The 25058-nt window shown below is 38.6% G+C and overlaps 1 protein-coding gene across 1 annotated transcript in view; it reads left to right on the plus strand.

The window, feature by feature from the left end:
* Window positions 1-24734, plus strand: part of HABP4 (hyaluronan binding protein 4) — a gene marked incomplete at both ends in the record, with an annotated part of 51195 nt that extends 26461 nt beyond the window's left edge. The window contains 3 exons of the mRNA XM_084239213.1: window positions 18852-19023; window positions 22762-22947; window positions 24678-24734. Coding sequence (XP_084095339.1) covers window positions 18852-19023; window positions 22762-22947; window positions 24678-24734 — 415 coding nt within the window. The remainder of the gene's footprint in view (window positions 1-18851; window positions 19024-22761; window positions 22948-24677) is intronic.
* Window positions 24735-25058: the final 324 nt, after the last annotated feature.

Here is a 25058-nt window from a genome sequence, read left to right on the forward strand (position 1 = left end):
CAGTTTTCTTATAGCAGGACAATGTCTATCTAAAATTTATATAGCAAATTTCTGAGGAATTCTAAGTTCATTATGAAATTTACTTCCCTTTCAGCACTTTGGGGGTGTTGTTTGCATGCTAGATTGAACTTGCCCCTGTCAGATATTGTTAGGAAAGTTTTACTATGAGAATCCATTTTCCTTCATTCACGGCATACTTTCATGTATTCAGGTAAAAAGCTATTGTCTGAATGGGAATTTGGACATGTCAGTTGATAATGGGTTTGGAGATAAAATGACTAGATGTGAAAATTGACTTTTACTTACTTGTTACAGCTATATGACTTCTCGCCTCAGTTTTCTTACCTGTGAAATGGAGCTATGAATTGTATCTAACTTGAGATTAATTATTATGGATTAATTAATACAGAGGGCTTTGAATAGCAACCATCTGGTACCTGATGGTTATAGTGAATGTTATATAGTTATATAGCATATAGTGAATGTTAGCATTATTATTCCATTTATTTCTAAATGAAGGTAATTGTTGTCAAAACAGTTCCATAATTTCACCCATTTAGAAACAAATATATAACTATTTGCATATGGCATTGTTCACATTGTAAGTCATAGATATGACTATCTTATATCTATAAGCAAGTTTGATGGAAAATTCTCTCCCAAGATATTTTTTTTAATTTTTTATATTTTTATATCATTTTTCATTTTTGCACAATGTATGCATTTTCATCTTGGTATCATTACCATACAATTCCCTACTCTTTCCCCCCCTCCCCCACCAGTGTGTCTCTGGTTTATAGTTGCTTGTTGATTTTGATTTAGTCTTTTTCCTGGTCCCTTATTTAGGTTTTCTAAATTCCTGCTATGAGTGAGACTATCCAGTATTTTTCTTTTTCTTTCTGGTTTATTTCGCTGAGCATGATCCCTTCCAGCTCCATCCATGTTCCTGTAAATGGCATGAGTTTATCTTTTATGATTGCTGAGTAATATTCCATTGTGTATATGCACCACATCTTCTTGATCCAGTCATCTATTGGAAACAACACAAATGCCCATAAATAGATGACTGGATCTCCCAAGATTTTTAATTATGAACCAAGGACTATTGTTCCATTGTTGAAAATCAGTTACCCATGGATGTGTGGGTTTATTTCTGTATATTTTGTTTCATTGACCTGTATTATATTACAACACGACATACTATCTTAATTACCATTAAGTCACTTGTAACTCTGTTTTTCTTTCTTTTCCTTGCAATTTATTTATTGAAGAAACTAGGTTATATATCCAAAGAGTTTCCAGGTGTCAGGATTGTACTGATTGCATCCCTGTGGGTAAGGATGTGCTGGTAAATAATTAACACCCGGCTCTCTGGGATGAAAAAACCCAGATCTACCGCACTTAACGCAGTGTGACTATTCCCTCCATGGCTAATTTAAAACTACCAGCATTCAGCACAATGTGACATCACTAAATGTAGAATTGAGACAAGATGCACACTAGTACACTATACGTAAGACTTTACTCATGCTATTGGTCTAAATAAATAACCGTACAGCATATGTAATGTTGAAATGTAATAAAATAATTTGGGAACAATGATCTTTATTCATTACCTGTGTTTTTATAGGTAATTCTAAGTTTATATAATTTAATTTTCAACAACTACTGGTTAGCAGGTGACTCACAAATTCCTGAAAATTTAACAGTTGCGGGCCTCCCCAGTGGCACAGCGGTTGAGCACTGGGTTGCGAAGCTGCCCGAAGCCTCCTCGGCGCTGGTTTGATCCCCGGGACTGCTCCCGGCCACCGGAGGAGGGTCCCGCATGGCGCGCAGACCTCTCCTGCCGCCCGCTGCTCCCCTCAGCAGTGTACTTCGGTCCTTCTGCCTGCTCTGCTCCCCGCTCTGGCTCTGGTGAATTCTCTCACCCTCCCGCGCTTCTGACTGTACCCAGTGCTTGTATAAATAAATAAATAAATAAATAAATAAATAAATAAATCTTTTTTTAAAAATGTAAACAATTACTATATAAAAAAAACCAGTTGCTTGTTGAAGTGAATTTTAAATAATAATACTATTATCTCTATATATAAATTCTATATATAGAGAGATGGTAATAAAATTCTTGCTTGCAAGGCACTGTAAATAGCTTCTCCAGTTGGTTATATCACCAACTGGACAAAATTACTTTTATTACTTTGCTTTCAAATTTTAGAGATTGAATTATAATTTAAACCTATTTATAATTATGTAAAATATTTGTGTTTCCAAAGTTAAGTCTGGAAAAAAATATATTTTCCAACTGGTTCCTATTCCGGTACACATGCACATACATGCGTGTGTGCACACACTTAGATGCGTGTACACGCACGCTTGCCCATATGGATGTCTCCCTATTTCTTAGGTGAAAGGTGACATGGTATACACTCTACTGGCCTTTTCACTAGCATATCCAAGAAGTGGTCCATAGCAGTTTATATTAATATTCTTCCTTTTTAAGCTGTTTAGTATTTGTATTTAATACCTATAATTTTCCACCAAATGCCTCTCTAGATGAGTTTGGACTGTTTTCTAGTATTGTGCAATTTCAGGGTTTTAAAGTCTTTTCAGTTTTTTGCCGATATGTGTTTGAAATTTTGGTGTTTTTTTCTTTAGATCAGAATTGCATTTTCTTTTTCCCCACCACTATCCGTTAGACTCCTTGAGCCCTTAACCTTGGAGACCTCACTTTATTAGCATCAACAAGTTTCTTCAAATATTTTGCTTTGTTAAATCATTTGCTTTGTAATGTCCAATATTTGTCTTTGTCATTCTGATGTGCTTTACTACACATAGTAAATGGCAACATTTTATCTTTCCTTATAGTTGAGTAGTGTTCCGTTGTATGGGTATACTACACTTTTTTTTTTAAGATTTATTTATTTATGCATACGAGAACGGGTACAGGCCAGAGGTGTGTGAGGGGGTGGGAGGATTCACCAGGGACAGAGTGGGGAGCAGAACAGGCGGATTGACTAAAATATACTGCTGAGGGGAGCAGCAGGCGAGTCAGGAGAGATCTGTTGCACCATGTGGGTAGCTCCCTGGCCAGGGATCAAACCCATGCTGCAGTGGCTGTGGATAGCCTCATAGGTTATGTTTCAACCCCTTGTGCCACCAGGAAGGCCCTACCACAACTTTGTAATCCAGTCCTCTATCAGTGGGCACTTAGGTTGTTTCCAAGCCCTGTTACTGTAAATAATGCTTTAAAAACATTGTGGAGCATATAATTTTTTTGAGTTGATGGTTTCATATGTTTGGATGGATTCTTATCAGTTGGAATGCTGGGTATTTCCATTTTTAGTTAGGTAAAACCAGATTGTTTTCCAAAATGACTGCACCAGTTTACATTCCCATCAATAGTGTGATATTTCTCCACATTCTTTCCAGCACTTGTTAGGGTACTTTATAATATATACCATTCTCACAGGTGTGAGAGGAACCCTTATAGTTTTGAACTGTATCTCCTTTTTTAAAAGTGTTGATGAACATTTTGTCACCTATATATTGGCCTTTTGGGTATCCTCTTTGGTAGGTTGTTCCTTCAGATCTGCTGCCCATTTGTTGTATTTGGTTTTTTTTAATTGTTAAATTATATATGTTTTTTGCATATCTTAGATATTAACTTATTGGTTATGTAATATGTAAATATTTTCTCCCATTCAGTAACTTGTATTTTTAATCTACTTATATTTTCTTTCCCTTTGTAAAAAAAATTTTTAAAGATTTATTTATTTATACAAGCACTGGGGTACAGGCCAGAGGCATGGGAGGGTGAGAGAATCCACCAGAGACAGAACAGGGAACAGAACAGGCAGAAGGAGTGAAATACACTGCTGAATGGATCAGCAGGCGAGAAAGGAGAGGTCTGTCGTGCCATGTGGGAATCTCCCCGGGCCAGGCAGGAATCAAACTGGTGCTGCAGAGGCTGCGGAAAGCTTCACAGCGCTGCACTCATCCCGCATCCCGCTGTGCCATCGGGGAGGCCCTGTAAAAAAAATTTAATTTGGGGTAATCCCAATTGTTTTTGCTTTTATTTCCCTAGAGATCCAATCTCAAAAAACATGTTTATGATTGATGAAATGCATTACAATTTTATTGTTAAATCTTATATCTAAGTATTTAATACACTTCAGATTTATTTTCTGTATGGAGTTAGGGGGAGATTCAACCTCATTCTTTCACATTTATCATCCATTTTCCCAGTACCTTGGAGAGACTCCTTATTCCATTGTGTTGTGGCTTCTTTATCATGCATTAAGTATTGTCATATGCATGGATTTAACTTTGACTTTTTATTCTCTTCTGTTGATCCATGTGTCTCCTTTAGTGATGTTAGCCCATATTATTTTAATTACTTTTGATTTATTGGGTCATTTTAGAGTCAGGTAAAATGATGCCTCTGTTTCTCTTCTTTTTCTTCAGGATTACTTTTGCTGTTGGAGGTCTTTAGTAGTTCCATACATATTATTTTTTCTTTAATTTCTTTAAAGAGTATGGTTGGTATTTTGATTGTGATTATGTTAAATTTATATATCGTGTCTGGTAAAATAGTTATTTTGATATATTGATTGTCTCTTTCCGTGAACATTGAATGTCTTTCCATCTACTTATGTCATAATGTAAATCCTTGAATAATGCCTTGTAATTGCCATTATATAAGTCCTTCACCTTCTTGATTAGATTGCTTCCTAAGTATTTGATTCTTTTTGAAGCTATTGTGACTATAGTTATTAATTTCTTTTTCTTATATGTTTCTACATAAAAATGAAATAGATTTTTATGTTAATTTTGTAACCCTCACTTTGCTGTATTTGTTTCTTATTGTTTATTGTTGAACTCTAGGTTTTTTTATATCTAGTATAACATCTGCAAGTAATGGTGGTTTCATGTCTTACTTTCCAACTTGGATTCCTTTTGTTTTCTATTGTCTCTTAATCTCTAGTTATTAAATTAATCAGAAGTGGTAAAAGGGAGCATCCTTGTTTTGTTCTTGATTTGAATGGAAAAGTTTCCAATTTTTCACAATTTAGTATTGGTGAGTCCCATTTTGTTTAGAGTTTGTATCATTAGTGGTGGTTGAATCTTAACAATTATTTTCTCTGTAACTCTTGATATCGTATGATTTTTATCTTTACTTTTTTTGATATATTACATTGGTTGGTTTACATATATTAAGCTATCCTTGCATCCCTGGAGTAAACTCCACTATATCATAGTATATGTCCTTACAATGTACTGTTGGATTCAGTTCGCTAATAATTTGTTGAAGATTTTCATATCAATATTTATCAAGGATATTGATCTGTAGTTTTCTTGTGTTATTTATATCTGGTATTGGTATTTGGATGATACTGCCTTGTAAAATTTGTTTGGGAGAATTCCCTCTTCTTGGATTTTTAGAAATAATCTGAGAAAGACAGGTGAAAGTTACTTCTTAAATTGTTTGCTTCTAAAGCCATCTAACCCTGGGCTTCTGTTTTGGGAGATTTTTGACTGCTGTTTCAATGTCCATACTGTGATTGGTATACTTAATTCTTTTGTTTCTTCCTGATGTAATCTTGGTAGACTGTAATGATGTAGAAATAAATCCATTTCTTCAGGTTATCAAATTTATTGGCATGTAGTTCATAACTATATCTTATATCCTTTATATTTCTGTGCCATTTGTGACAATTTCTCTTCTTTCATTTCTAATTCTGTTGATTTCATTTCTTTGTTAGCCTAGGTAGCACTTTGCTGATTCTGTTTGTCTTCTCAAGGAACAAACTCTTAGCGTCATTAATCTTTTGTACAGTCTTTTGGTCTGTATTTCACTTAGCTCCATCCTTTATTATTCTCTTCTATTAATTTTAGGTTGCTTGTTCCTCTTTTTCAAATTGCTTTAGGTATGATATTAAGTTGTTTATTTGGGTTTTTTCTTGCTGCTTAATCTGAGCCTTTATTGCAGTTATCTTCCCCCTTAATACTGTTTTTTTTGTACTGCATAGACTGGTAGCTTCATTAGTCTTGAGGTACTTTTGATTTGTTGTATCTTCCCTTTTTAATCCAATTGCTGTTAAGCAGCGTTTTTTTTTTTTTTTTTTTCATTTCCTTGTATTGATAGTTTTTACTTTTTTTGTTATTGATTTCTAGCTTAATGCGTTATGGTCAGAAACAGTACTTACTATGATTTCAATCTTCATAGCTTTATTGATCATTGCATTATGTCCCAGCATGTGGTCTCTTTTGGAAAATGTTCCATGGTAGTGGGAAAATGTGAGTATCCAGTGATTTTAGGGTAGAGTGTTCTGTAGATGTCTGCTAAGCCTATTTGGTTTAAATCCTCATTTAAAGCTGTTGTTTCCTATTTATTCTCTGTCTTATTGTAAATGGAGTGTTTAAATCCCCTAATACTTTGTTATTGTTAATATCTCTCTCTAGTTCTGTTAATAATTGTCTTATATATCTTGCTTCTTCATCATTTGGCACATACATGCAATGTTTTTCTCATTACCTTTTTAAATTAGAATTCTGTCTTATCTAATATAACTGTAACTGTTCCCAGGCTTTTTTTTTTTTTTTTTGATTGCCATTTGCTGGCAGAATTTTCTTCTAGTCTTTAATGCTAAAACTTTAACTCAAAAACTTGTCTTTGTGAATAGGATGGGTTTCCAGTAAACCACAGGAGGTTGGGCTTTGTTTGAAATCCAGTCAGTCACTATAACTTTTAACTGGTGAAATCAAGCGATTTACAAATTTAAGGTCATTATTGAGACATAAGTACTCACTGACATTTTAAAGTGTTTTATTTTGTTTTTGTCCTTATTTTTTGACATCTTTTTTGTTTTGCCTGAGCTCCACTGCCATTGTCTTTGTTTTCTTTAATTTTATTTATGTATACTAGCCTGGGGGAGGCCAGTTCTAGAGGTGCAGGGGGCGGGGTGAGAGGATTCACCAGAGACAGAGTGGGGAGCAAAACTGGCAGATCTATTGAAATACACTGCTGAGGGGAACAGTGGGCAAGGCAGGAGAAGTCTGCTGCGCCATTTGTGGGTTAGCTCCCTGGCTGGGGATTGAATTCATGTTGCGGTGGCTGCTGATAGCTTGATAGTGCTGAGACTTAACCCCTTGTGCCACCGGGGAGGCCCTGTCTGTTATGTTTTTATTGATTTTTGTTTGAAGGTTCTGCTGAGGTTAGTATAGGATGCACTATTTTTATGGCCCCATCAACTGTCTAGTCTCAAACTCACCCGGATGGGCCACATTTACTCTCCTCTTCCTCCTCCTCTTTGTTATATAGTTTAGGTGTCTTTTCCTCTATATTAATAGTTCTCTGCTTTATGTAACTCCTTTAGTGCTCCTTGTATGTCTGACTTATTGCTGAGAAATTCTTTAAGATTTATTCATTTATACATACAAGAACTGGGGTATGGGGTATAGGCCAGAGGTTGTGGGGGTGTTATAGAAATAAATTCTACTTTTTACCCAGGCAGAGGAAGAACAAGCAGTACTTCAGGAATGGTGAGGTCAGGAGAAGCTTTATTACTCATACATGAGGTCCCAGACCTGGGTAGACCCCATAAGGTCTGAGCACCTGTTCGAAGATCAAGGGTTCCTTTTATTACACAACTGTGTTCATATCTGTTGCATTGATAACATCGTTTTTCAGCAGGCACAACCATTTGCAACAAAGTCCCCAGACAAGGGGGGCAAGGCAAGGGGGGGAAGATGCAGGTATTCGGGGATGGCCTTGGAGAGACAGACCAGGTTGGCCAGCTGCCCGACCTTGTAGATAAGAGTGCTGAGGCCCTGGCCATGAATCTTGAAAGGGAAGGAGCTGTAAGTAAAGAACTTGTTGATTATGCCTGCGTTGGAGTGTTTATTGCACCTGAGCTGGAAGTTCTGCTGGAATCTTTATTATATTCATTTGCTCAGTAATATATTTTTGCTTTGGGGCAGGGGGGCGGCGGGTGAGAGGACTCACCAGAGACAGAGTGGGGAACAGAACAGGCAGACTGACAAAATACACTGCTGAGGGGAGCAGCAGGCGAGACAGGAGAGGTCTGCTGCACCATGTGGGTAGCTCCCTGGTGGGCCAGGGATCGAACTCGTGATGTAGTGGCTGCAGACAGCTTCATAGGTTGTGTCTTAACCCCTTGCACCACCAGGGAGGCCCAGTGTTGATAAATTTTCTCAGATTTTACTTTTCATTGACGCTCCTTACTCTATAATCTATCTGTAATGATAATGTTGCAGGGGAAAGGTTTCTAGGCTGGAACTCTAAGTACTTTAAATATGTCCTGTTATTCCCTCCTTGCTTTTAAGGTTTCTACTAAAAGTATGCAGATAGTGCAATTGGTGTTCCCTTATAGATTACTCTTTTTTTTTAATCTCTTGATGCTTTTCCTATTTTACCCTTGTCATTCACAGTTTTATTATAGTGTGTCTTGTAGTATGTCAGTCTGGTATTATTTTGTTAGGAACTCTTTAGACCTCTTGGATCAGGATATCTGGTTTGTTTTCTAGGTTGGGATGATTTTCAGAAATCATTTCTTTAAATAAATTTTCTATGACTTCTTTTCTCTTTTTCTGGGACTCTCATAATATGGATGTTATTTAAGTTATCAAGGGGACTCTTACACTGTTCATTTTTTTCCTTCTGTTGTTCTGTTTGTATGCTGCTCTATGCCAGTTTCAAGTCCAGCAATTCTCTCTATTTACTAGTGTTTGTCTATTACATTTTTTAATTTCCTTATAGTATTTTTAGATACATCAGTTCTCATATTTTACCAATCTTTGTTGTTTTTCTGGCTTACATTATCCATTGTCTTTCTTAACTCAGCAATTGAAAGCTGTTACCTTAAATTCTTTTCAGGCATACTCCACAGTTCTGCCAAATTGAGACTTCTCTTGGGTGTTTTTTTTTTTTTTTCCCTCTAGCATTTTGTAGTTCTTCTATCTCTTCATTCATTTTTAATTTTATGAATTTCCTTTTCCTATCTTAGTAAACTGGCTTTATACCCCCCCCTACAAGAAGCTGGATATAAACTATTTTATCAGGGATGTTAGGTATGAATTATTTCCCAGACTGCTGCTTTTGAAGCTGGTCAGATTGCCAGGGCACTGGCACCTGCAAGGGGTAATAGGTAGAAAGGAATCAGGGCAGTAAGACACCAAAAGGTCACCTCCAGTGAACATCAAGAGTTCAAGCTTCTACTATGTTGTGGGTATACATGATGTGTGGTGGGGATCCAGAGTGATTCCCTCCCCTAGGCCAACTCCTAGGCCTAAATATCTCTTACTAGTTTTATGCCAGCCTCAACCTCTAGATTGTATTTGAGCACTAGATTCAATACTGGATAAGGATTATAATTGAGACATGTCCATAAGCTGTGAATTATTCTCTTTGCCTTTTGAAAATGATGCCTTAAATATGATGCTTGCTCTTGTTATTAAGCTTTATTTAGTAAAATCATTTAGTTCTTATCTTGGTTTTGGCACTTTGTAGGTGTAATACAGGTATTTCAAAATAACAGCTTTAGGGTGCAAATAATAGCCTTTTCTCTGAGAAGACACATTTGATCCAATCTGGCTCTCCCCGCTGGCTCAGGGTCCATTTGTTTTAAATTGGGAACTTTAAGCTCAAGTTAGTACTCATCACTCTGTGCTAAAGTGTATCCTTTATCCTACGCATCAACCTTGTGTACCTCCTTATCCAGCACTTTGTTGGGTCTCTAAAGTGTCTAATGTGGCCATGTGCCCCTGAGTCAGCAGTAGCAGTGGGGCTCTACAGAGCAACTGTCCCTCCCTATCATGGGTTGTACCATTCCAGTATCACTGCACACACAGTTCAATTATAGTTTTTACTACCCCTTTCCCAGGACTGTTGTTCCTGATACAAGGGAGTAGTTATCTGTTTGCCTTTCAGGGGTTGTTGACTTTGCTGCGATTTAGTTGTAAATATATGGAGGAGGTGAACTTGGAGTCTTCACTGCCATCCTGCTGTATTCTGGAATGTTTTAATATTAGTACTTTTCCAACATTTTTATTTAAATGGAAAGTTTCAAATATAGCAATGTTTAGAGAATTTTACAGTAAACATTGTCTATACCCACTACCTAGAATTATGTAAAATCTACTGTGAAATGTACAAAGATTCACTGTTTCGTGGAACCCAAACTCCTGTCAAGCTAATAATACAAGCCAGAGTTTAAGCACCCGTTAACAAGCAAACACCCTAGGATAAGGCTCTCTGCTAGAAAAGAAAATAGAACAATTCCTGGCCTGTGACCCCATATCAGCTACAATTTTCCAATTGCTGATCTAGTGTTCAAGTACAGCCTATAGGTAGAAGCTGACTCCAGACTATTGATGACATGTAGACCAAGGAGCTAGCCTAGAAGAGGAGATCACTGTGGATCCCCACCACATTACTCTAGCACCCACAGCACAGCAGGAGGTGATCCTTCAATGTCGTACTATCCTGGTCCCTTTTAACCTACATCCCTTGCTGGCACCAGTTTTCCAATTATTTCTGCAGGTGCAAAGGCAACAATCTGAATCTTTGTCCCTATTACAACCCATAAAAAGTCAAAATGAAGAGACAGAGGAGTACATCACAAATGTTGGAGGAAAAAATCATGAAGGGAATCATAAACCTGCAGAACTGCAGAACCTAACTGAAGAGGAGTACAAGGTAACAGTTATAGTAACACTTATGGAACAACAATGGAGGATATAAAATAGGATCAGAATAAAGACCAAGAAAACATGCAGCAGTACCATGAAAAGTAGTGTAGCTAAGAAATACTATAACCAAATTTAAAAAACAGCCTCAACATCAGACAAATGCAGTCAAGAGAATTAATGAACTCAAAAGCACAATGTTGAAAACATACAAATAAAGCAACATAGAGAAATAAATGAAAACATTGGGATAATCTAAAGAAAAATAACAGCCATACCATGGGGGCCCCAAAAGGAGAAGAAAAGGAAAAAAAGGCATAGAAAATTTATTCAAGGAAATGATTACTAACAATCATCTCAATCTGGAAAATGCAGCAAATGTGTTGATCTAAGGAGGCCTAAAGAGACAGACACACACCATTACACAATGACAGCCAATGACAAGGACAGAATACTAAAAAACACTGAGTAGAAGGGATAGTTTCTAAGGGAACACCAATCAGAGTGTCCTCATAATTTTCAGTAGAAAGATTACAAGCATGAGGGATTGGTAGGAGATATTTAAAGTACTTAAAGAAAATGATTTGCAGCCTAGACCAGTGATTTGCAGCCTAGAACTTGCAACCTGAACTGTAGCAGTAACTCAAAACAGAAGTAAAGAACTTAACTGAAAACAAAATTAAAAGAATAAATCAACACTATGTCACACATGAAAGAGGTACTGAAGGTATTAGTATAAAGCAACAGAACAATGAATATAGAGGAAACAGATACCTAAATCATGTAACATGGAAGAAGAAGAGGAGAGGCCATATCTTGGGTCAATTGTCAATAAAACCTTGAAGATCAAAATTATACCAAGTACTCTCTGACCATAATGCCCTAGTTAGAAATCAATTAAAAAAAAAAACTACAAGTATATGGAGACTAAGCAATAAGCTGCTTAATAGTTATTGAATAAAAGAGGAAATTAAAAACTACATTAAGACAAAAATAGAGATACATAGGAATGTATCTATGAATGAATGAATCTGTGTTATGAAGCATAGGCAGGCTGAAAGGGGAAGATAATGGCAATACAAACCATTTTAAGAAGCAATGAAAATCCCAAGTAACTAATACAATACTTTAAAGCAACTTGAAAAAGTAACAAGACCCAAATTAATTAGAAGGAAATAGTAAAAATAAGAATGGAAATAAATAAAGGTCAAACAGACTACACAGAAAAATCGATGAAACAGTGTTTGTGAAGATAAAATAGACAAACCTTTATGCCAACAAAGAACAGAACAGAGAAAAGAAACAAAATTAGAAATGAGCCTGAAGTGATTCAGCAATACAAAGAATCATAAAGATTACAATGACTAACTCTGTGCCAATAAATTGCTATGACCAATTCTGTGCCAATAAATGTGCAAATAAATCTGGATCATTATCGTTTACTAAGACTAACCCAGGAAAACAGCAGTTGAACATACTGATAACTAGCAGGAAAATTGAAATTTTGTTTAGCAATAAGAAGTCTTCCCAGAATCAAAAAGCCCAGGTCCAGATAACTTTTAAATTAATTTTAGCAAACATTTAAACAAGAGCTTATGCTCATCTTGCTCAGGTTATTAAAATCCAAGAAGAGGAAATGCTCTGTAATATATTTTATGATGCCCACATTATCCTAATACCAAAACCAAGTAAAGACAGCAGAAGAAAATTAATAGACTAGCCTCCCTGATGAACATTAATGCAAAAATCTTCCATGAAGTATTTTCAAACAAAATTAAACTAGTAAATAAAATTAAAGAGTGTGTCACAAGGATTATACTTCATGATTAAGTGGGGTTTATTCCAGGGGTGTGAGGATGATTTAATATATGTAATCAGTGTGACCCATCATATCAATAAAAGTAAAGATAAAAATCATATGCTACTGCCAAAATGTAAACTACTACTACTGATACAAACTTTTTAAAATTCATATGCTATCAGTAATTGCAGAGAAAGCATTTGATAAGATTCAGTACCCATTTATGACAAAAGCTCTAAGCAAGATGGGAGTAGAAGGAAGCTACCTCGATATAATAAAAGGTCGTATATTACAGTCAAATAGCAATAGAATACTTAATGGTGAAAAACTGAAAGCTTTCCCCATAAGATCAGGAACAAGACAAGGATGCCCACTGATACCACTTCTGTTTAACTTTTTTTTTTTTTAAAGATTTATTTATACAAGCACTGGGTATAGTCAGAAGCACAGGAGGGTGAGAGAATTCACCAGAGCCAGAGCAGGGAACAGAACAGGCAGACTGAAGAAGTACACTGGCTGAGGGGAGCAGCGGGCGTGGCAGGAGAGGTCGGTGCGGCAGGAGAGGTCTGTGCACCATTTTGGACCCTCGCTGGTGGCCAGGGATCGAACTGGCGCTGCAGAGGTTGAAGGCAGCTTCACAGCCCAGCGCTCAACCACTGCACCACCAGGGAGGCCCCACTTCTGTTTAACTTATTGCTAGAACTTTTGACCAGAGCTGTCAGAAGAAAACAAGAAATAAAGGGAATTCAATTCAGAAAAGAAGTGAAACTATTCACAAGTTAGATATTTATACACATATATATTCTAAAAAGTCCACCAAAAAGTTATTAGAGACAATAGATGAATGCAGCAGAGAGGCAGGTTACAAAATCAACATCTAAAAATCTGTAGCTTTTTTATTTACAGTGAACAAGAAGCAGAAGAAATCAAGAAAATAACTCCATTTATAATTTCTATTTAAAGAATTGAATACCTTGGAATCAACCAAAGGAGGTAAAGAACCTATTCAATGGGAACTTAGTGACTGTAGATGAAAAGATAGCCCATGCTCATGGATGAGAAGAATTAATGTAATCTTCACAGGATACCAGCAGTATTCCTCAAAAGAATTGGTGGAAAAAATACTGAAATTTATTTGGAACCATTAAACACCTCATATTACAAAAGCTATCTTGAGGGAAAGGGAGAAAGATGAATATATCACATTACCTGACTGCAAAATTTTACTATTTGCAATGATGCTAAAAACAGTATGATATTGGCACAGAAAAAGATACATGAATCAATGGAGTGAATCAGATGCCCAGAAATAACTCCACATAGATATCAACACCTAATATATGATAAAACAATTATGGCCATACCATGGGGAAAGGACAGTCTCTTTAATGAACGGTGCAGGGAAAACTGAAAAGTCACAAATAAAAGAATGAAGTTGGGTCACTAACTTCATACACAAAAGTAAACTCCAAATGGATAAAGAATTAGATAGAAAACCTAAAGAATAAATATATAGAAGAAGACATTGGTGATATATTCCATGATATCAACTATAAAAGATGGTTTTAGAGACTCAAAACCTTATGGCAAGGGAAATATAAACAATTCAGATTACTTCAAGCCAAAAGCTTTTACACATTGAAAGAAAATATGAGATTAAAAAATATTAAGTGGGAGAAAATATTCACACTATAATTGCTAAAGTATGTAAAAAACTGACAGAATTCAACACTGAAAGTATAGAAAAGGCTGATCTGAGCTGGGCACCTCGAAGAAGCCAAAAGTGAGCAGTGTGAAATTGATTGGTGGGGGGTGGGGATGGAGCAGCGGCTTGATGGGGGCCTCTTACAGGTGCACATTGCTCCCCCAGGGCATAACCAATAACCAGACTCTGGTCCCCAGCCAGCTGGAAGGAGCGGAAGGGCCTGAGGCAAGCAGGGCAGGTCCCTCAGCCCTGCAGTTACTTCACTTCTGTTTGCAGAATTCCACCACGGAGCCTGTGAAACATTGCTCTTGAGCTCCCAGCTAGCTAAGTGCTCTGAGAAATGAACATGGCACGTGTGCCATCCCAACAAGCCACCTGTCTTTCACCTTCTCACAGCAACCTAGTAACATTTAAATAGTTCCAGAACTCCAGAAATCTGAAGAGGACTCATTTCTTTAGGCCTCTGAAAGAGTGTTTTTCCTAAGTCTTTTATGAACCAAGTTGATAATTTTTCTTGAATGCCTTCTCCCACCTGCAAAAGTCTGCCTGATCACTTCAGAAAGAAAGAAGTTGGAGTGTCACATGACCAGGGACCCACACTTTCCAGCTGCCCAGTGCTACCAACTGGGGAGTATCCTTGCTTCCGTCTCTGCCCAGGGCCAAGGAACTGCACTTTTTTCTTGCCAGTCAGGTGGGGCCCAGCCTCCTCTGAAGTGACTCAGTTTCCACAATTTTAACTCAGCTCAGGGGTGTTGGCAAGGTGGAGGGGAGGCAGGGATAGAGCTGCTGAGAGACCGGTACTGTGCCTATCACTTATGGGCACCCTTATTACCTTTTGTGTGTTTGAATCAAGTCTGAAATACTGTTGACTTTGTGTCAGTAAAGACATGAAACAATGAAAAAGCTATGTAATAAACAGGAAACAGTATTCAGAATGCCAGTAGACAAAAAATGTTCATCATTGCTCCTAGTTAAGAGAGATGTAAGTTAAAACCACAAGATACCATCTCACACCTGTGAGAATGGCTCATAAGAAAAAGACCTGGGCCTCTCTGATGGCTCAAGGGGTTAAGCACCGCACTATGAAGCAATCAGCAGCCTCTGCAGTACAAGTTCCATCCCCGGCCGGCCAGGGAGCTACCCACATGGGTGCAGCAGACCTCTCCTGTCTCGTCCGCTGCTCCCCTCAGCAGTGTATTTCAGTCTGTCCTGTTCCCCACTCTGTCTCTCTGGTGAATCCTCTCAACCCTCTCCCACCCACCCCCCATCTCTGGCCTATACCCCAGCTCTTGTATGCATAAATAAATAAATCTTTAAAAAAAGAAAAAGACCTCCAACAAGTACTAGAGAGAATGTGGAGAAGGAAAAATTCCTGTTATATTGCTGGTGGGAATATAAACTGGTACATCCGTTATGGAAAGTCATCTGGATTTACCTTATCAAATGAAAAAGGATAAAACCCAGGATTACTCTGCAATCCTGCTCTTGGACATCTATCCAGCAACGAATATGAAACCATCAACACACAAAAAAATGGTATGTTCTGCATCATTCCCAGCATGATTATTTACAATAGCTAGGGCGTAGAAGCAGCCTCAATGTCTGTTTTTGGGTTATTGGACCAGTAAGTGGTAAATCCACACTGTGGAATACTATTCAACCATAAGGAAAGATGAAATGTAGCCTTTTTCAGCAAAATGGAGGTAGTTTGTGGGCCTTCCCGGTGGTGCAGCGGGTTGAGTGCTGCGCTGTGAAGCTGTCCGTGGCCTCTGCAGTGTGGGTTCAATTCCCGGCCGGCCAGGGAGATTCCCACATGGCATGGCAGACCTCTCCTGTCGCACCTGCTGCTCCCCTCAGCAGTGTATTTGGTCATCTGCCTGTTCTGCTCCCCGCTCTGTCTCTGGTGAATCCTCTTACCCTCCCGCGCCTCTGACCTGTACCCCAGCTCTTGTATAAAAAAAAAAAATAAAAATAAATGGAGGTAGTTTGAGAGAATTATGTTTAGTAAAACAAGTCTGATAAAATTAGGTACTGGGCATTATATAGTATGCGATTTGATAAACTAGTGGATGTTAAAAACACCATGAGGGTTCTGAGGTTAAGAGGGTTGGGCGGGTAGAAGGGGACAAGGGTTGTAAAGAATAGGATAAGGAAAAAACTGTTATAAAAATAGAGAGGTCCGTACCACAAATGATGGAACAAATAGCCTGGGAAAAATTAAACCCAGCAGAACTAGGTAACTTACATGAGGAGTTTAAAGCAATAGCCTTAACTATATTTATTGAAGTAACAAAAACAAATGGAAAAAAAGTGTTACCATCAGACTCCAGGGAAAAACCACTGCTTTGAGATTTTTTCCTACCATCAACTTGGTTTTTAAAGTCATTACAAAATGTATCTATTTTGGATCCTTTGTGCTCTCTTGACTTTGCTTATTATTAATCTGTAATCTAGAACCTTAAATCACATTTGCCCTTCAGTGAAGGTATGGATTTGCTTTCTTTCTCACTCCCCAGCAGATGTTTTTGATTCTTTCAGACAACCTTACTGAGATCTAAACACTAAGCAGTTAGCCATTTCAACTATCATTCAATGATTTGGGGTATGTTACATTATTAATTTTTTAAATTATGGTAAAGTATAACATAAAAATTGCCATTTTTAACCACCTTTAAACTTAATTATATTCACATTGTGTAACCATCTATTTTAAGAACTTTTTCATCACTAATAAAAACTCTGTACCTGTGAGACAATAACTCTTCTTTCCCCCCTCCCCTTAGGCCCCAGTAACCTCTGTTCTACTTTGTTTCAATGAATTTGCCTATTTCAGGTTTCACTACATTCTTAGTGGAAATTAATATTTGTCCTTTTGTGTCTGTCTGATTTCACTTAGCATAATGTTTTTTAGGTTCATCTATGCCATGGGTTGTAGTAGTACTTCATTTCTTTTTTGTCTATTTTCAGTAGTAAAATATAAGATTTACAGTTTTATAAAGTGTGTACCTCAGTGACTTTTAATGCATTCACAGTGTTGTCTTTATCTAGTTCCAAAACATTTCCACATTAGTAGTCACTCCCTACTCCACTCCCCTAGCAACTGACTACTAGTGATCTTCTATCTCTCTGAATTTGCCTCATCTGAATAGTTCATGTAAGTGGAATCATACGTAAGCTTTTTGTACCCAGTTTATTTCATTTAGCAAAATGTTTTCATGGTTTGTATTGAAACCTTTATCAGTACTTCATTTCTTATTACCAAAAATATTCTATAGGTATATGCCATCTTTTGTTTCTATTTTATAATTAAGTATGTTACATTAATTTAATTTGGGTATAATACCCCAGAAATGTGAACAGCATGATTGAATTCATATGCCATTCTTGGTAAGTTTGTACATGGTTATGTTTTCATTTCTTTTGGGTGTATACCTAGTGAAACTGCTAGGTCAGATAGTAACTGTTTAAATATTTGAATAACTGCCAGGCTGTTTTCTAAAGTAAATACATAATTTCACATTCCCACCAACAGTGTATGACATTACAATTTCTTCACATCCTCACCAACAATTATTAAATAACGCCTCTGATTCTAACCATCCAAATGAGTGTGATGTAACTCAGTGTGGTTTTGATTTGCATTTCCTGGATAGCTAGTGATATCAAGCATCTTATTGGCTATATGTGTGTGTAGACCTGCTTTGGGGAAAAAAAGGTCTCTTCAGAGCCTTGCCTATTTTTTAGTTGGGCCATTTATCTTTTCATTGAGTTGTAAGGGTCCTTTATATATTCTAGATATAGAAAATATTTTCTACCATTCTGTGGGTTATCTTTTCACTTTTTTGATGGCATTCTTTGCAGCATTAAAGGTATCAATTTTGGTGATGTCCACCTTTTTCTTTGTTGCTTGTGCTTTTGGTATCACATGTATGAAATCATTGCCTAATCCAAGGTCATCAAGGCTTTGTGTCTCTGTGTCCTCGTAAGCGTTTCATACATCTAACTTACATTTATGGTGTGAGGTGGCATCCACCTTCTTTCTTTTGCATGTGTATATCTAGCAGCAGTATTTGTTGGAAGACTTTTCTTTCTCCTTTGAATTATCTTTGGCACCATGGTCAAAAAAAAAATTGATCGTAAATGTGAGGGTTTATTTCTGGACTCTGGATTCTACTCCATTGATCTGTTTGTTAATCTACTTTCTTTTAAAAGCTTTAAAGAGGATGTTGATAAAAGTGTGCATTCATGAGTCACTGTTTCATAACCTCTGGTCATGGTTTCCTATATTTGTTTTGTCTCCAATAGCTTCTCCCATTTTCTTCTCTAATTAGCTCATTGGTGTGCAATGCCATCTAGGAAGGGAGTGACTGACGGTAAGGCTAATGTTAATGTCATTGGGAGGGCGATATCCCCGTTTTTCAGAAACTGCTTTGAACACAGACAGGAAGTATCTTCACTTAGCAATAATAACATTAAATAAGGAAAATAAAATAAGAAAATTTATGATTCAAAGCTTTTCTTACCTTCTTTAGACTTGAGATACAGTCCTCAGATAGTATTTAAACTAATGGTTATAGCTTTTTCTTTGAGAAAGTAAATGTTTCAAAAATTAGTCTTTACGGTTATCCTCCTTTATAGAGTTCCTGACTTAGAAGTAGAAGAAGAAACTCAAGTTCAAGAGATGACCCTAGATGAATGGAAAAATCTTCAAGAACAGACCAGACCAAAGCCTGAGTTTAACATCCGGAAACCTGAGTCCACTGTCCCTTCCAAAGCAGTGGTGATACACAAGTCCAAATATAGAGATGATGTAAGCATGTTTTGTATCTAGAGGTAATATCCACTGTTACTTTATTGGAAACAAAATGGGCCTTTCCACTTCTATTTTGAAAATGGAACATTAGTAGTTGGCATTCTGTTTCTGCCTAATGGTAATCAGAGATGATGTGTGCCAAATTTTACCTTATCTTTATTGTTCATTAGGAAAAAGAATTGAAACCTGATCTATCAACACTTAAGTACAAAGTGTTAGTGACAGTGCATTTTCTGCTCTATAACTGTGCTGAGACTATGCAAATACTTCATTTTTTTGTCTTGCAAGGGAGGTACAGAATGTTTCCTGAATAATGCCATTTCAAAGGATAACTATGCTGTATTTCCATGATTGGATTACATTCAGTGCTAATTAAAAATGAGAACATTTAGTTGGGAATAGTTGATAATTAACTAGTTTGGGTCTTGTGCTCAGTGAAGCCTTGCTCCTGGTACTGCAGCAGCTCCGTTCTCTCTGCATCGCTGCCTGACTGTGGAGAGGACTGCAAAGAATCTGGCAGCATGACAAGCAGCTCTCAGAACACCGTTATGCTGCCGGACAGCTCAGGGCCTCTCTCCAGTGAGGGCCTCATTTTTCACTTTGTATGTTCAGCTCTCTATTGGAGGCCTCAGCTTTGAAAATAACTGACTGCATATATTGATGAGGATGGTCAGCAAGTCTTTTTTTTTTTTTCTTTAAGATTTATTTATGGGCCTCCCCGGTGGCGCAGCGGTTGAGCGCTGGGTTGCGAAGCTGCCCGCGGCCTCTGCGGTGCCGGTTCCATCCCCGGCTGCTCCCCGGCCACCGGAGGAGGGTCCCACATGGCGCGCAGACGTCTCCTGCCGCCCGCTGCTCCCCTCAGCAGTGTACTTCGGTCCTTCTGCCTGCTCTGCTCCCTGCTCTGGCTCTGGTGGGTTCTCTCACCCTCCCGTGCTTCTGGCTGTACCCAGTGCTTGTGTAAACAAAACAAACAAACAAATAAATAAATAAATAAAACATGCCTCTATAAAAAAAAAAAAAAAAAGATTTATTTATGCATACAAGAACTGGGGTATAGGCCAGAGGTATGAGGGGTGAGAAGATTCACCAGAGACAGAGTGGGGAGCAGAACTGGGGGATTTACTGAAATACACTGCTGAGGGGAGCAGCAGGTGAGACAGGAAAGGTCTGCATTATATGTGGGTTAGCTCCCTGGGCAGGGATCAAACTCAGGCCGCAATAATGATAGTGCTGAGACTTAACCCGTAGGCCACCAGGGAGCGCCCTCCCCCCACCACCACCTCCTGCCCAGTCAACACTCATTTAATCATATTCTGTTTAAGTGACTGAACTTAAGCATTTGCTGAAGCATTCTGATTTTAAAATTGGGTCATGAGAACACCACTGTTTTTCTGGATAATGCCAGTCTCCGTGTTAATGATGGTGATGAGCAAACTATTCTCTTTGATGGGGAGTATTCATTGATTTCCCACTTGAAACCCAGGGATTTTGTGTTACATAAATTTGTCTGCGTTCCATTTACACTGTGGTTGGTTGTATTTGAATACCTTCATTAGGAAGTCATTTATGGCACAGGATCCTCTCCCACCCTCCTATTTTGGCCACTCCAAACTCTTAGCGGCCTTACTAATACATTTTGAGCTGTTCTACAAGAAATGGCTTTTTGTAAACCTGGGAAGCCAGAGCCATCTTCTTGTGGAAAATCTCTGTGAAGTGTTTTTACAAGTCCATCAGCCAGCTGGTTGATACTTTTCCTATCCACTTTCTTTGTTCTTTTTGTTCTGGGACATTGTAAATAAAGCTTTGCCTAAAACAAATGTGCTGTCAAGATGTGAAATGTGCAGCTGACATGGTAGGTAAAAATAGAAACTGCTCTTCCTTAATCCACACCAAATTCATCCTCCCTGGCTCCAGAGAGTGTTCTTCTGGAATATTTGAAGCAACTGGGTTAGCTGAGTCATCCCACTTGGTCTCAATAAAAGGCATAGCTTTAGTCCTTTTTGATCTTATGGCACTGAAGATTTTAGCCAGCAATTGTTCTTAAAGCAACAGAAGCAAAAATCTTGGGGTCATTAGTTTACATTCGTATAGGCACTCTAAGAGACAAAGCTCTACAAAAATAAATACCTCTTGTTTGTGGGAGCTCTGTGGTTTGCAAATTTCGGACCTAATGCTAGTCGGTGAAATGATCTGGGCCCTTCAGTGCTTTTGCCTTTGACTGTTACTCAACATTCTGTAGTGGTAGCGGGAAGAGGATGGGGAGTAAGCCTGGAAGCCAGTTATTTTCTAAATAAGGTAGGAGTTCACAATTTGCCTCTTATTTTTTTTTTTTTGCTTATCATTTCCTATAATTCAGTACTCCCAAATTGTTCTTTCCTTGTTAGCTGTAAGAGTCCATCTACTTAAGGCCTCCACTTTCTTTTTAACATGAAACTTTGACAGGATATAAAACCTGCAATGAACATCTGGTAAGAAGGGGTTGATAACACTCAGGGAAATTTGATTCCACTTCCTGCTCAAGCTGTAGGAATGTCTAACATTACATAGCACTTGGGAGATTCTCATTCAAGGTCAATGGCACACTTTCTGTCAATTTCTGTTTTTACTTGAAAGTGAGTTTTTTGTTTTTCCCATTATGAATTTGAAACCAAATCAAATTTGGAGATTTGTATAATACAGTTTTAATAAGAGACAGTTCTTTACTTCTTGCAATAAAATACGAACTTTCTCAAAGATTCTGAACTGAAGTGGTTTTTAAAACCTTTGTACAAACATCCCACTGTGGCATATAGAGAAAAAGTGATGAAATAAACAAAATTAAAATAGACTATAATTTTTTAAATAATAATAAAATTTAATTTTAAAAAATCAGCATTGGTTGCAACTCTCAGATAACCAGTATGTTGTTTTACCATTTCCATATATCTTGAGTGAGAATTGTTTATTGTACCTCATGCAGTTTTTAACATATGGCATTTGTAGAGTCAGCACTCACATTGAAAAGAATTTCTCCATCAAGTTCTATTCCAGGAAGATGATATAGCCTCATTTATCACAGTAGTATTTAAGAAGAAATAAAAGATAGAAATAACACTTTCTTACCTCAGCAAAATATACTTAGATAGGGCCTCCCTGGTGGCTCAAGGGGTTAAGCACCGCACTATGAAGCAATTCACAGCCTCTGCAGCACGAGTTTGATCCCTGGCCGGCCAGGGAGCTACCCACATGGCACAACAGACCTCTCCTGTCTTGCCCACTGCTCCCCTCAGCAGTGTATTTCAGTCAGTCTGCCTGTTCTGTTCCCCACTCTGTCTCTGGTGAATCCTCTCACCTCCCCCTCCAGTCTCTGGCCTGTACCCCAGCTCTTGTATGCATATATAAATCTTTAAAAATAAATAAATAAAAATTTAAAAATATATACTTAGATACAAAATGTTTATATTGACTGTTGTTAGGTTACAACTTAACCTTTTATACCACAGAAATTTGGTTTCACTGAACAGATCAAAGGTGTATATATTAGGACTGTGAACTGCACAGAAGCTACCAGTGCCTGAGCTGGGACTGAAGCTCTTGTATCATTTTTTTCTGCCACGCCTGGCAGCCTGTGGCAGTGACAGGTCAGGGAGACTGCCTTTTGTAGCCTGATACCATCCCAGCTCTAGAACAGTGAGCCCAGTGAGTGTCCATGTTGATGATTGCGTATGTGCGTTTGATGCTATCTCTGTGTTTCAGATGGCGAAGGATGACTATGAGGATGATGCCCACGTTTTCCGGAAAGCGGCCAATGACATCACATCCCAGCTGGAGATTAATTTTGGTAACCTCCCTCGTCCTGGGCGTGGAGCCAGAGGTGGCACACGGGGCGGCCGGGGAAGGATCAGGAGGGCAGAGAACTATGGACCCAGAGCAGAAGTGGTGGTGAGTGTTTGTATTCCACTTGCAGGATGGTTTTCTCAAGGAAGCAAGAGCATGAGGATGCCCTGGGCCTACACATTCCAATTCTGAAGGGTCATCCAGTTTTGTTACTGATTCCTCCTGTCTGGTATAGGCCTAAGGTTGGAATATTTGGGTTATGTCAGCATCATGAATGTCAGGGATAGCGTATTCTAAAGCCTTGGACTCCAAGGATCACCAGCGAGGTCTGATCTGCCATGAATGTGCACTCAGAAGTGAGAAAAATTCACTCAACTGCATCACATGAGAGCCTGAGCATAGGATTGAGTCAGAACACCTGGCAGTTGCTTACTACTCATCTAATTGTATGCGCTGTGTCCTCATGATACTTACAGGGAGTGCAGAATCTTTCAGAAGGTTCCAGGCCTCTTTTTTTTTTTTTTAAAGATTTATTTATTTATACAAGCACTGGGTACAGTCTGAAGCATGGGAGGGTGAGAGAATTCACCAGAGCCAGAGCGGGGAACAGAACAGGCAGACCGACAAAATACACTGCTGAGGGAAGCAGCGGGCGTGGCAGGAGAGGTCTGCGCGCCACCAGGCCTCTTTACGTCCTCCCCAGGCTCCCTTACACTTCAGATTTACACCCTGGGCCTTCTGCACCTACTGCTCCTTCTCTTACGATGCTTGCTTACCTAGAAAAAGGTCCTCTAACTTCTTCTGAGTCGTCTTTGATCACATTTTCCTTCTATACCAGGTCAGAATCTTTGAGCAAAGAATTTTCTTTGACACATATGTCCATTTCTAATTGTATTTTTAGTGTGGTTATTGGTCAGTGTCCGCTGTCTCTATAGTGGACACAGAAACTGCTTTTGCTCATTATTGGTTTTCCGGTGACTAGCACGATGTAAACCTGTAGCGGCACGTCAGAAATGTTTCATGAGCAAAGATTTGAACACCTATTGAGTGGGGTTGGGCTCAAGACCATGTAGTAGCACTTCTGTGAAAGCAAAGCAGGAGCAGCCCCTTTTCTGTGGCTGGTCTTGGAAATATTTCTTTTGCTGCAATTCCCTTTCCAGAGAGCAGCCCCTGGGAGAAGTGCCTAGTTTGTTACACAGCAGTGTTTTTCCTGGGTACATTTGAGGCTAGGTTGGGAAAAGAATCTGTTCTAGGAATAGAAAATACTCCTATCCAACAGCAAAGCGCCAGCCACCCATAGTACTGACTATGGAGGAGGGACTCCGCCTCCCCTGCCACCCACCTGCGCTCTTCCAGCGGAGGGATGCCCTGCGGCCCTACCCCCATCAGGGTCAAGGTGCACTGAGAAAGTTATCAAGTAGTGACTCCAGTAACAGAGGAAACAGGGCCCACTGTCGGGGGGAGCCAGTGTAATTCGATGACATCCGTGTGGTCAGGTAAGGTTTTCTGGAAGCATCTCCTGGAAATAAGATCAGATAGTGAATGATCAAAGAGAGCACAGAGCCCACAGCACTCTAAGGAAGCTCCTAAGGACAGGACCTGTGTTTAATTATCTTCTTATCTCCTGTGTCTAACATACAGAAAACACTCTGTCATTATTTATTGGATAATGTAAGTGCCAGATACAAAAAGGGTCACTCAGTAAGAATTTGTAAAGGGAGAAGTCAGATGCTGCCAGACACTTTGCAGAGGGGATAAGAGTATATCTGGGAAGGGAGAGGCTGGGCTTCACAGTGGCAGTGGAAGAAATGACAGTTTCAAAACTTCTTTTTCAGACACCAGACGTTGCTCCAAACCCGGATGACCCCGAGGATTTTCCTGCTCTGGCTTGAGAGCACCCTATTTCCCTGGCAACTTACACAGCGCTGGTGTACCTATGAAGAGACTTTTCTTGCTGTGGGGAAGAGAGTCAGACTCTAAGAACAATAGATGTTGCTTTTTCCCGTGAAGTGTGACTTCATTGCACTTTTTTGGCCTAGGGGTGTGGGGTTTGGATTTCTCCAGACACTCAGGGCAGCAAGTTCTGTGCGGGGGCTCATCTGGAACTTTCCCGGGAAGGTGGAGAATGGTGATTATTTTTTTATTGAAGGAATTCCAAATGAAGTTTAGAAATAATGTTTAAAATATTATTTTACATAGAGTTTGTATTAAACCCT

The sequence above is a fragment of the Talpa europaea genome (assembly GCF_964194135.1).
Source record: "Talpa europaea genome assembly, chromosome: 7".
In the NCBI taxonomy this organism is placed as follows: domain Eukaryota; kingdom Metazoa; phylum Chordata; class Mammalia; order Eulipotyphla; family Talpidae; genus Talpa; species Talpa europaea.